Here is a 13,724-nt window from a genome sequence, read left to right as displayed (position 1 = left end):
TGGGGGACCCTGATGTAAACAAGACAAACGTCTTTCTCAGGTCTGCATCCCCTTAACAATTGTGTGTATTGAGCCGTACTGTATTGTACCCATTCTGCAATCTGTTAAATAAAGTTTTCATTCATTCATTCATTCATTCTACATAAAGCATTTAACGACGATCACGGAATTATAAACTACCCCCCCCCCCCCCCCCGTTCACCCGTGCATGATCAGTCATAACGTTTAGGACCATGTACAGTTGAAATTTTTTATATAGCGTGGATCGGTAACAAACGGCATTTGATAATCTATATATGCATTTATGCCTATATCTCACGTTCTAGGAATTACTGCAGAAAACGATAAAAACATATTTATATTCTAGACGGTATTTTCGTATGAATGTGTGAATGAAAAAGTAAAACGATTCTCAGTTCCTGATCGCTCTTACAGTCAAACAGCCATATCACATTATAGGGGAAAAGCTTATATCTCCGTGAAAACGGGTCCGATTATCCTAAGACTGGTAAAAATAGATTCCTTACCAGAGATCAGATGGTATCCAAATGGATTATTCCAATTCCTGATCGCCATTCCAAAAATCGATCCTTTTATTGATCCCACGCGTATACTGTAAAACACATATTACACGCTGTGCTGAGGGTCCAGAATGAATCTGATCGGCTCCGGTTACATGCGTGAGAAGTTAATGTGGATTCCGGAGTTTTTTTTTCTCATCCATTTTCATCAAGTCCAATCCAAAATGGTGCATTACCATCTGGGAGACGATAGGGGGCGCTTTTTTCCACATCTGAGCGCCTGTCGGGGCAGGATTACCAACGGTAGACTAGGTTGATGAAATATGAATTCAGATCGCTAATAAAAAAAAAAAAAATCTCGTGATGGGCATTCAAAGTGTTAAGGATATCTATGTTTCTCTATATGCATATATATATCGGTGGGTGACTGTCTACTGAGATGAGCCTATAGATCTCAAAAGTAGCTGGCAGTCAGAGAGTGTGTTGCAGAGGAGGCTGGGCTGTTTAACATCAACAGCTGATAGCCACAGCATCAAGGTCAGTGTCTACAGCAGCGCTGGTGACACAGAGCAGTGTAACCACAGAGGGGGAATAATATCAACTTTGCCGTTGCTATAGTGATCTGGGTCAAATAGCTGTGGTCAAAGACAGCGCGTCACATGGCAACCAGAAGAGGGGCGAGGCCGTCGTTGCTATGACGAAGATCATATAAATCTAACAGTGGTTCCGGGTAAGGGCAGACTAAGAATGATTTTAGACACGAAGCTGAAGCAAGCGGACGTGGACCAGAGACGTCCATCTCTCTCTCACCATGTATGTTGTGTATGTCATAAATGTCTATATGAATTGAAAATGGGGGACCCTGATGTAAACAAGACAAACGTCTTTCTCAGGTCTGCATCCCCTTAACAATTGTGTGTATTGAGCCGTACTGTATTGTACCCATTCTGCAATCTGTTAAATAAAGTTTTCATTCATTCATTCATTCATTCTACATAAAGCATTTAACGACGATCACGGAATTATAAACTACCCCCCCCCCCCCCCGTTCACCCGTGCATGATCAGTCATAACGTTTAGGACCATGTACAGTTGAAATTTTTTATATAGCGTGGATCGGTAACAAACGGCATTTGATAATCTATATATGCATTTATGCCTATATCTCACGTTCTAGGAATTACTGCAGAAAACGATAAAAACATATTTATATTCTAGACGGTATTTTCGTATGAATGTGTGAATGAAAAAGTAAAACGATTCTCAGTTCCTGATCGCTCTTACAGTCAAACAGCCATATCACATTATAGGGGAAAAGCTTATATCTCCGTGAAAACGGGTCCGATTATCCTAAGACTGGTAAAAATAGATTCCTTACCAGAGATCAGATGGTATCCAAATGGATTATTCCAATTCCTGATCGCCATTCCAAAAATCGATCCTTTTATTGATCCCACGCGTATACTGTAAAACACATATTACACGCTGTGCTGAGGGTCCAGAATGAATCTGATCGGCTCCGGTTACATGTGTGAGAAGTTAATGTGGATTCCGGAGTTTTTTTTTCTCATCCATTTTCATCGAGTCCAATCCAAAATGGTGCATTACCATCTGGGAGACGATAGGGGGCGCTTTTTTCCACATCTGAGCGCCTGTCGGGGCAGGATTACCAACGGTAGACTAGGTTGATGAAATATGAATTCAGATCGCTAATAAAAAAAAAAAAAATTCTCGTGATGGGCATTCAAAGTGTTAAGGATATCTATGTTTCTCTATATGCATATATATATCGGTGGGTGACAGTGTCTACTGAGATGAGCCTATAGATCTCAAAAGTAGCTGGCAGTCAGAGAGTGTGTTGCAGAGGAGGCTGGGCTGTTTAACATCAACAGCTGATAGCCACAGCATCAAGGTCAGTGTCTACAGCAGCGCTGGTGACACAGAGCAGTGTAACCACAGAGGGGGAATAATATCAACTTTGCCGTTGCTATAGTGATCTGGGTCAAATAGCTGTGGTCAAAGACAGCGCGTCACATGGCAACCAGAAGAGGGGCGAGGCCGTCGTTGCTATGACGAAGATCATATAAATCTAACAGTGGTTCCGGGTAAGGGCAGACTAAGAATGATTTTAGACACGAAGCTGAAGCAAGCGGACGTGGACCAGAGACGTCCATCTCTCTCTCACCCTCGCCGGTGGGGGAGGGGAGATGACACATCATCACTAGCTTCGGCTAACGGGAGAAGGGTTCTGGCTAACGACAAGGCCTCAGCCACCATTGGACTAGGGGTGGACGGTATGGTCTAAAATTTATATCACGGTATAATTTGAAGCATAGACGGTAACGGTATATATCACGGTATCATCGTTTTTGATAAAAATTTTTTTTTTATTATATATATATATATATATATATATTTTTTTAATAAAATATATATATTATATAATTAGACTTGTACTTGTATTATCTGCGAGACATCGCCACCACTCAACAAGCTCCACTGTCTGTGTGTACTCTAGTAGCCTCCAGCTACTCGAGTAGCCTCGAGCAGAGCTACGGCCAGGATTCTCCGGCGCTGCACCTGGACCCTATTGGCATAACGTTACTTAACTGTGCTCATCAAGCCCTCAGCTCGAATACGCATCGAATCAGTGTTATAAGACATTGATATCAGGAGCTATCTGTAGCTACTGCTAGCCGGATATATAACGTTAATACAACGCCTCAGTGAATTATTTAGTTCAATGGGACATTTCGTTTTGAACGGTGAACTTACTTGCGTTAACGTGAGCTAACGGCTAACGGAGCTATCATACACGTCTACTCTACTAGACTTGATGGAGCGTTTGTTGATGTCAGGAGCTATCGGTAGCTGGCCGACTAGATACCGTTCGGTTAGACAATGCCTCATCATGTATTAAACTAAAAGTGAATAGTTGACTGGGTCATTTTGTAACGGTAGCTAAGCTAACGTTAGCTCAGGGAGACGTCCCGTCCCACTAGACTACTAGTAGACCCGTGTTTACATGCGTGCGGGAGGGGCTGGCACGCCCACTGCGCGAAGCCTCCTAAATAACTTGTTCCAGTTCGCACATATCTATTATCTATGACTAATTCTATCTATTTTTAGGGGCAAATGCGAGTGAAATAGTCGCGCAGTGGTTACATGACGTCATTGCTATTTTAGAGCTGCACTACCGGTTACACGGTATAGGCAAAATCCATACCGTAGAGCAAATTCATACCGTTTATACCGTATACCGTTTATACCGCGTTTATACCGTCCACCCCTACATTGGACTGAACAGCAGAAGAGACGATAGAATACTAGATTCAATTTTCTTCCAAAAGACTTTTCAAGGACAAAACGAAATGGGTAACATGACATCTGAGGCTTTTGTTTATGTAATAAACAACGTTTTCCAAGAAAGGTACTACGCGGCCTAGTGTCAAATTCTTATGCTTGCGGATTGCATTAAAGGGGAATGACAAATTTTACAGCCAGTATGAGAAGACGTCAAGGAAATAAACACAACGCAGAGTCAGTGGATGGAGAGATGATAACACAACCACAAGCCAAACAGATGAAGCGGTGATACTGGCTGATTGATCGGAATCTAACAATGTTTAGCGTTGTAACATTATCTTATGAGGGGTGACACTTGAACACTGCACAGTGATGTAAGCAACCAACGTGTATTGAGCACACTATTATTTCATATGCCTTAAAACAACATGCCTAATAAATGGTTGTCAATGACCTGTGGTGTGTGCCATGTTTTCCATTGAAACAAGAAACAGTGGTACATACATGCACCTATCCAGTAACGGATGCCCAGTGCTAGCTAGACAACAGAAACAATGCTTAGTGCAATAGGGGAAGAAATCAACACTATTTTAGGACTACACTTGAACTAATCAAGCTACATCAGATTAAAAAAAATGTAGGCCATATATAATGTAAAGATATAATGCGTTTTTTTTTTAACCATATACAGCTATAGGACAATATGAAAGGATATATATTTTCAGTTTTTTTGTGAAAATCATGGATGAACTTACAGAATTCAGCCCTAATGGATTACCATTAGGCTACATATTGGGGACCTACGGTAATAGAAAATGACCCCCACCTCTGTGATTTCACACTGGGTACATTTGTGTCAGACGATGATTTCATGACTAAATGTTGAAAAAGCTCAGAAGAGTAAAAATGTACATGCATTGCAGGGATGTCAGCTCATGATATTTTTGTGCGCTTCTCTATGAGTTATTAGGTTGGTAGCCATTATCAGCTTTATGTTTGCTACTTGATTAGATTCAAATGCATCATCATCGTACAGTACAACGAAAATAAGTTGGCATCTAACCAGAGTGCAAGGTAACAGTAAAGTGCATTAACAATATAGTGTGATAATGATATAAAATTAAACTACAGAGTAATGTGCTCATTATTATTTACAATAATAAGAGTAGGTATGGGATATATAGATAGATAGATAGATAGATAGATAGATAGATAGATAGATAGATAGATAGATAGATAGATAGATAGATAGATAGTATACAGTGTGTATATATATATAGACAGGAATATATACAGTATATATGGTATTTATAGTATTAATGTACATGGCTATCATACATTAATTCAATCTTTATTTATACTTGATAAATACAGAGTAAAACTCATGTACAGTGTCGTCGAGATGTTAAATTCACAAGTGTCATAGTGCGTTAATAAATACAGAAACATCAGACAATCTGAACAATTAAGGGCACATTTAAAAACACCAAAAAACAGAGGTAACAATTTTAAAACAATTACATATTGTGGTGACCCGATTGATCATCATGGTTCTAAACCGACCCATAGATACTAGAATGTCTAGTTTCAGAGTTTCCTGCAGGGTATTCCATGAGGTAGGGGCAGAGAAGCCAAAATCAGATCTACAAAATTCAGTAGGAACTCTAGGCACTCCGAGTGTAAGTCAATCACTGGATTGTGTACGACAGGGTCCAGTGGTACATTCCAATAAAGAAGTAATGTAATTTCACCAATGACATCCTCATTGCCACCGACTCTGGTCACATCAGCCTCCTTATCCTCCTGGATCTGTCTGCGGCTTTTGACATGGTCTCTCACTCCATTCTCCTCAACCGCCTCTCTGACCATCTGGGTGTCACTGGGATAGCTCTCACCTGGTTAGAGTCCTACCTTACTGACAGAAAACAGTCCATCTCCATCAGTAACTCCAGCTCCACCCCTGCCCCAGTCAACCAAGGCGTGCCTCAGGGTTCCGTTCTTGGTCCACTCCTCTTCACTATCTACATGCTCCCCTCTCAGTCACATCATCCGGAAACACGGTCTCAATTTCCAGTTATCTCTTATGCTGATGACACTCGGCTCTACATCAGCACCTCAACCTCCACTCCTCTCCCCCCACAGCACCTCGTCAATTGCCTCCTCGACATCAAGGCCTGTATGTCATCCAACTGTCTTAAACTGTACAGCAAGTAGGGCTGAGCCCAAGCGTTCGAACCTTCGTTCGTTACGTTGGCATTCGAATTCTAAAATCAACATAATTTTTTTTTTTTTTTTTTAAATGTATATATTTTTTTCTATTCATTCTGTTTAAACCAATGGGGTTTTTCTTCACAGTTGCAGATAAAGATTAGGCTACACTAATATTATAGTATTAAAAAAACTTATGAGTTATATTCATTAAAGAAAGTTGATTTAATTGATTTAGTTGGGCTGGGGCTTCTCCCTGGGCTGGGTCTGGAAAGTCCTGCATCGACCTACAAATCCCTTCACTCCCTTGCCCCCTGGTACCTAGCTGACCTCCTACATCCATACATCCCACACCGGAGGCTGCGGTCCTCTGACTCTGGTCTCCTCTCCATCCCCACCACCAACCTGTGCACGGTCTGTCCCAGAGCCTTCTCTGTTGCCGCACCCACCCTCTGGAACTCCCTCCCTCCAAACATCCGCAACGCTACATCCCTGGACTCCTTCAAATGACAACTAAAATTTTACCTCTTCACCAAATGTATCAATGACTCTGTATTGTTCCTCTGATTTCCTTCCCCTTTGTCCCCCTCCTCTGTTAAGTGCCTTGAGTTTCCTGAAAGGTGCTATACATTTCAGAAATTATTAATTCGGAAAGTCTCTAATTATGGCTTTATAAAGAAACGGATTCCAATGCAACTCCGGTCTCTGCCAGAGAAGACCACCAACCTCATCATATAAGATACAATGGTGAGTACCATAACTCCATAACTAGTTATAGAGTACATCAAATGGTTGATTGATAAAGGGAGTCTTAATCTTTGAAAAGATGAGAGCTAGAGCTATCTTTCAGTTTAGGTCTAGTGGATTCCATAACCAACTGAGATAAAGTAGGCTGAGGTTGCTACTAACCTCCATAAAGAGGTGTTACTCAGCCAGTCAATATTAAAATCACCATCACAATTATTTCAACATTAGAATATTGAGACAATAGATCTGCCAACTTATCATATAACTATCATTAGCAGATGGAGGTCCCAATAATATGGGGGTTCAACAGGCAGTGTTTCCCATAAATTACCTAGACTGTTTATTTATAATTTTTTTATATAAAGTTTGCCAATAGGGATGTATCAGTAGTATTGGCAGTGATAGTAGTCGTAATAGTAATCCAGTATATATATATATATTTTTTTTTTATTATCTTTTTCCCCTTCCTTTTTTCCGATTTTTCTCCCATCCCACTGTTAAGTCGTTATGCCAATTCCCAACCCCCTTCCTGGTTGTTGCGCACCCCCCCCCTACTGTTGGTCCGGGAGGCCGGAGACTGTCACATGCTTTCCTCCGGCACATGTGCAGCCAGCCGGCAGCGCAGATTCTCACCGGGAGAGTGTAACGTGTGGAAGGTCACACTACTTTTCTCCAGATCCTACCCTCGCTGTGCAGGCGCCCCGACCGAACTGTAGGGGTCGCTGTCCACAACGCCCAGGACCCACCCACGGCTTCCCTCCCCCTAACTCAGCCAAACGAGTTAGTATAGCAATCAGCCCAAGCCAAGTATATATATTTTTGTTCTAAAAAAATAAACCAGTTCAACACAGGTAACCACTTTTGCTTAATTTCTTTGATGGCTCAAATGTATGCTCTTGTCTAGTTTTGATTGAAGTTTATTTCAAATATGCAACATAACAAACAAACATCAAGTACATATATAGCCTTAAGCCATGTTTTGAGCACAAAGTTCATCATAGATCTAGTCTCTTTATTTTGCTCTCAAAGTGGACCAGATTGATGCATTTAACTTTAAAATGTACAAAAACTATTTTTTTTGCATGCCCCCGGACCACCCTTAGAGGGTCTGAGGTTCACCCACCAGTCTCACAAAATCCTGAGGGAAACACTGAACAGCTTAAGATAGTCAATTCAGATAGGCTATTTTATATATAAAAATAAATCTCCATTATTACACTCAATCACAAGAGTGAGTCTGCATCTCTAAACTTCACTCTGCTACACTTACCAGTGCCGTGTTTGGACCCTGAAGAGCCATCCTTGTCGACTTTGGACTTCCTCTTTTTGTGAGAGTCTGAAGCTGCTGATCTTTTCTCTACGGCTGGAGTGGATAGAGCCCTCTTCTTGAACAGTTCCCTGTCCCTCAGCAAGGCTGGGTCCATCTCGACAGCCCCACACAAAAGGCCAGCTCAATCAACTGAAATCAAAACAACAAAAACACAGGTATATGCATAGGCTTCCTTGGGATTTAAACTCATAGTTTCTTTGGCATCTTTAATTAAAATATGCTGAACTGAGACAAAGGTTATCTATAAGAAAATCAACTTTGTTTTATTTTGCCTCCCCCCATTTGTTATGATGGATTAAATAACAAACCAGCTGTTGACACAGATGCTAGTTGCTGGTATGCACACAACTGCATTGTATGAGGTTGGGAGAAAACACCAGGAAACAAATGCTCACCACCCAACGGGCGCTACTCAATGTAGCGATAAGGACATGAAAATTACTTTTCTGGCTCTGTACCTTGCTCGTCAGGTACTGTAATGACAAAACCAAAAAAGTCTGTATAGACTCATTTTTGGAAAAAGAAAATGTTTGAATTAAATAAGTAGCCTGATCAGAATGTAGGCCACCAGTGATACTAATACATTGAATAAAACAAGGTAGTTGTAGATTTACATATTTTAAATTAAATTGTGCTGTTTATATAAGATAAACATGCACAAGTAAAAGAAAAATAATTAATCTGAGTTACAAAATAAAAATGACATTATTAAACTGTAACCTAGTGGTAGGCCTATTTCTAACATAATTTATATCTCAATATTCAATTAGACTGCCTCATTGTCTTAACATGTAGGCCTATCCTATAATTGAAATTATAACTTCTCCTCAGTCATGACTTTGGTTAAAGATTAATATGCAACGTTTTCACATTCAAATGTATAAAAACCACTAGACCTATATATTTGTGTATATATATATATTTGTATTGAGTTGTGTACTTACTACCGGTACTTACACTATCCCAAATGTTTCCAACAATGTACAAACCCTGAGAATTACATAATTTCAATCAAGAATTAAATCAATGGCATCATATCCCCTTTACTCACTTCCTATATTTCAAGATTTTCATTCACTTATAATCCAGAGGTTTGACACAGGGCTACATTATAGCCAGCTACTGCTAATAACAGTAACAGGACACGGAGGCCAGGCCACGCTGCAAGCTCAGGTGGAGGTATAGTTTGTTTCGTGAAACTACACTCCTCCTAGTGGCTGACATTGAAAATTGTACTATTCCATTCCAACTTTTTAATTTATTTCAATGATATTTTCAACAATTCATATAAAAAAATAACAACCACTTTATAAAAGTCGACTTTAATCCACACAAACAGTTATTGGGTTTTTATGACGCATCCCTAATACTGAATTATTTAGGTCCAGAGTGAAGCAACCTTGCAATGTAAAATGCAATCTGTTTAGGTCACTAGATGTGTGAGGTTATGAATAATATACAAGCAGATTCTTGAAAATCTATTTGATAACTTTTATTATGTCGCCTTTTAAAAGGTAGAATCTTTAATGCCATCAAACAGCGACCTCTAAGCAAAAGAGCCCCACTTGGTATTGCGCTTTGTTTACTAATTTTAGTTTAGTTTAGCAACTTATTATACTGTGAGCGTCATCTCCTCTCTCAGCAGAGCCTGAGGTGTGGCCAGCGGTAGCAATTCCTCCGCTATAGTCACTGAAATCTAACCCACACATCAGACAAAAACAAAACACATGAACAAAGCGCAATAAGAAGAGGGCCTCTTTTGCCTAGAGGTCGCGGTTTGATGGCATTACAGATTCTACCTTTAAGATATTCCTTTATTGATCCCCTTGGGGAGATCCGGGCGTCATAACAGTATGGGAGAGGGGAGGTATGGGCAGGGAAATAGATGAAGGACCGGAGTCTCCTAAGGAAGAACAGCCTGCTCTGTCCCTTCCTGTAGAGGGCCTCTGTGTTGACCGAGCAGTCTAATTTGTTGTTCAGGTGTACTCCAAGGAACTTGTATTTTTCCACCATCTCCACTTCATCCCCTCGGATGGTGATGGCAGTGAGGGGGGCCTCTCCGGTAGTCCACCACCAGCTCTTTGGTCTTGCTGATGTTGAGTTGGAGGTGGTTGCTGTCGCTCCACCCTACACAGCTCTCCACCAGGGCCATGTACTTGTCCTTGTTGTCGTCTGTGATATAACTTACAATAGAGGAGTCATCAGAGAACTTCTGTAGGTGGCACCCACTCAAGTTATGGCAGAAGTTGGAGATGTAGAGAGGGTGAAGATGAAGGGTTACAGTTACAGCACAGTTCCTTGGGCGGCGGCAATGTTGCTCACCAGTACATCTGGCTGGCTGCCCTGTTGGTGAGGTAGCCAGTGATCCAGATCATGCTCCAGCCACATCACCGTGCGCTTCCCCGCTAACTGCAAAGGCTGGATGGTGTTGAAGCCAGGTGCAGGAGAAGTGGAAGAACATGATTCTCACTGAGCTGTGCAGCCTCTCCAGGTGCATGTACTCTGTGGAACATGTAGATGATGGCATCCTCCACACCGATGTTTGCCTAGTATGCAAACTGCAGGTGGTCAAGGGAGTCATGCACCAGGGGCTTGAGCTGTTCCAGGACCAGCCCCTCAAAGGTCTTCATGACGTGTGCCGTCAGTTACTGGCCTGTAATCATTGAGGGCGCATGGGCATCCCTTCTTGGGCAATGCAGGAGGTGGGCACCCTTTCCAGCCTCAGGGAGAGGTTGAAGAGGTGGTGAAACGGTGCTGGTTCTTTTAAGTAAGATTGAACTAGATAAGGCTATCAGTCAACATGACACACATGCATTGATTATTCATGGCACGTGACAGTGCTTTTGCTTTTCAAAATACACTGAATAGAGGCAAGTTGATACTAGATACAAGTGCTTGGGACTTCTATATTGAAGAGCAGGGGTACTATAACTTACCAGAAATAATCAACGCACCTGTGTAGGGCAATTCCAGCGTTATACATTCAGAGAGAACATTGGAAACTTAACTTAACATTGACAAGGCATCGATTTGAATTGGAAGTATAATTTACACATTTTAGTTACTTATTAAGATAAAGATGAGCCTGCAGTAAGAAATGTTTTGACCTTTTGGATTTTGAGATAGGTGACAAAATACACAGCGTTATGGATGTTACGGAAATTGACAAGCTTTTCGGACTCACTGAACACATGATGAAAACTCTGTGAATATCTTTTTCAAAGAATAACATGTTTACTATCACTTTGTAGGGAAGGCTTTGAGGTACCCAAAAAGTACATTCAGGAAAACCTGGCATTTCCTCTCAAGGAATGAATCACAAAAAAGTGCAGTTATGGATGTTACATTTTTGCGTTATGGATGTTACACATCTGAAATAGACAAAAAACACTATCAAAAATAGGGCTTTACCCACATGTGTTTGACTTCGGTGGACTATTTTGAGGGTCAAACCAGTCTGGATTCATGTTGTAGTCTGAAAAAATGCCAGGAAATGCCGAGAGAATTGTTGAATATAGAACACAAATGTTCTAGCATGTTGGATTATGACATCATACTGTCTGTGACATCACAAATGTTGTAGCATGTACTATTATGACATCATACTGTGACATCACAAATGTTCTAGAATGTTCTATTATGACATCATACTGTGACATCACAAATAACAAAAAAATAAATACTCTTTTCTTTTTTTTGCAGTCTTAAATCGTTTCAAAATAGTCACTTCTGAAAATAAATTACAAAAAGTTTTTGGAAAATAGGTCTTTATTTGATTAACATAAAAAAGTGTTTTCTATACAGAGAACAGCTATATTAATATCGGTTAAATCAGAAAATGAGTTTTGGAGCAATTCCATGAAAATGTCAACCTCACCATGAAAAATAAAGTTATAAAAAATCAAGTCCAATTCACTCTGCCTGGACTGGTTCAGAGAAATGGTATCTCGCTCTGTTATCCATGTGAGGATTGAGGTGTTCACGAATCTGATCAAAACTGACCCAAGACTTGTCCTCTTTGGTTTGAAGTGCAGCGGTACGCCTCCATAAGGGACATGGACATGTGGCGTTTCTGAACCCTCTGCTTGACTCCTTCTCTTATGGTCACTGCATCCTTCATTCCTGGGGCCCGTCTTGAAATAGCGTCCCTGGAATAATACTAATTTACTTTCTGTTTGGTTTCATTTGGGGCTTCTGTGTTTTTTGGGGTGGGTTTCTTGTCACGATACAACAATAACAAATACACATGTAGCTTGAGAAGACGCGAGGGGGAGATGGCCGACAGCAGCCGATTAGCAGTAGGCTAACGTGGGCACTGCTCTGCCTAGACCAACAATGTGTGAAAAAGTTGTGTCTGGAAATATGTTGGATTTTAATCAAACAAGGAGTCATAAAATACTTGTGATTTAAATCAAACAAAGGGGTCATAATCGGTGTAGTGTATATAGTGTTTTTTGTCTATTTCAGACGTGTAACATCCATAACATTCCTTGAGAGGAAATGCCAGGTTTTCCTGAATGTGCTTTTTGGGTACCTCAAACCCTTCCCTACAAACTAAGTGATAGTAAACATGTTATTCTTTGAAAAAGATATTCACAGAGTTTTCATCATGTGTTCAGTGAGTCCGAAAAGCTTGTCAATTTCCGTAACATCCATAACGCTGTGTATTTTGTCACCTATCTCAAAATCCAAAAGGTCAAAACATTTCTTATTGCAGGCTCATCTTTATCTCAATAAGTGTAACTAAAATGAGTAAATTATACTTCAAACAAAGGGGTCATAATCGGACTTAACAACACACATTCGCAATGTAACATCTGTCACTTGCAATGTAACATCCATAACGGTAACATCGATAACACTTGTAAAGAATACAAAAAATAAGACCAGAATGACTAATTGTTGCTAATATGTCATCTTTATAAAAGTTAGCTTTTCTTAGGAAGTTTGGTTGACATTGCATTCCAGATGCATGTTTTATGACAACTTTTCCTGGAAAACGTTATGGATGTTAAATTCTCTGTCCCATAAATGGGCATTATAACAGCATGCTTCACCTGCCAATGGAAAGACACAAAGTACATCATTGATTCACATATTGATACAACAGCCCTTCATGACCAAAGGTGAGGTTAGAAAAATATCTGTTGATTTTTTTTGCCATTCTGGCCATTCAGAAAGTCATACAATTAGGTTAATCGAAAAAATACATTTGTACATCATTGTCTCCTCCTGTAGTGTGAAAAAACATGCATGCTCATAAATATTACGATCAAATCTATTTTGTACTTCAAAATATAGACATTGATGATACATTTGAAATTGGTTTGGTTATGATCATGTTATTTAATTTTTTTCATGGTGAGGTTGACATTTGCATGGAATTGCCCTGTAGTATTGATAAGGAACTGTAGTCTACAGCCTTAGTTAATGGGCAACATCATATCATAACCTCACACATCTAGAGACCAAAACAGGTGCCTTCAATCTCTGGACCTAAACAATTCCCTATGGATGTATCCCCGACTGTAAATGGCCAGGGACTACCGACTATGGTTGGGCATACCATCTAGCAAGTTTGAGGATCCTTTTCATACAACCCTGCTGCAAAG

General features: G+C 40.3%; 1 protein-coding gene across 1 annotated transcript in view; it reads right to left on the bottom strand.

Annotated features, from left to right (window-relative positions):
* Window positions 1-13,724, bottom strand: part of gtf2e2 (general transcription factor IIE, polypeptide 2, beta) — a 54,150-nt gene that overhangs the window by 39,552 nt on the left and 874 nt on the right. The window contains exon 2 of the mRNA XM_084319535.1: window positions 8,053-8,241. Coding sequence (XP_084175661.1) covers window positions 8,053-8,206 — 154 coding nt within the window. The 5' untranslated portion in view covers window positions 8,207-8,241. The remainder of the gene's footprint in view (window positions 1-8,052; window positions 8,242-13,724) is intronic.

Source organism: Notolepis coatsorum (genome assembly GCF_963971535.1).
Source record: "Notolepis coatsorum genome assembly, chromosome: 7".
NCBI lineage: Eukaryota > Metazoa > Chordata > Actinopteri > Aulopiformes > Paralepididae > Notolepis > Notolepis coatsorum.
The sequence above is the reverse complement of the archived record's forward strand: the minus strand, read 5'-3'. Positions and strand labels throughout refer to the sequence as shown.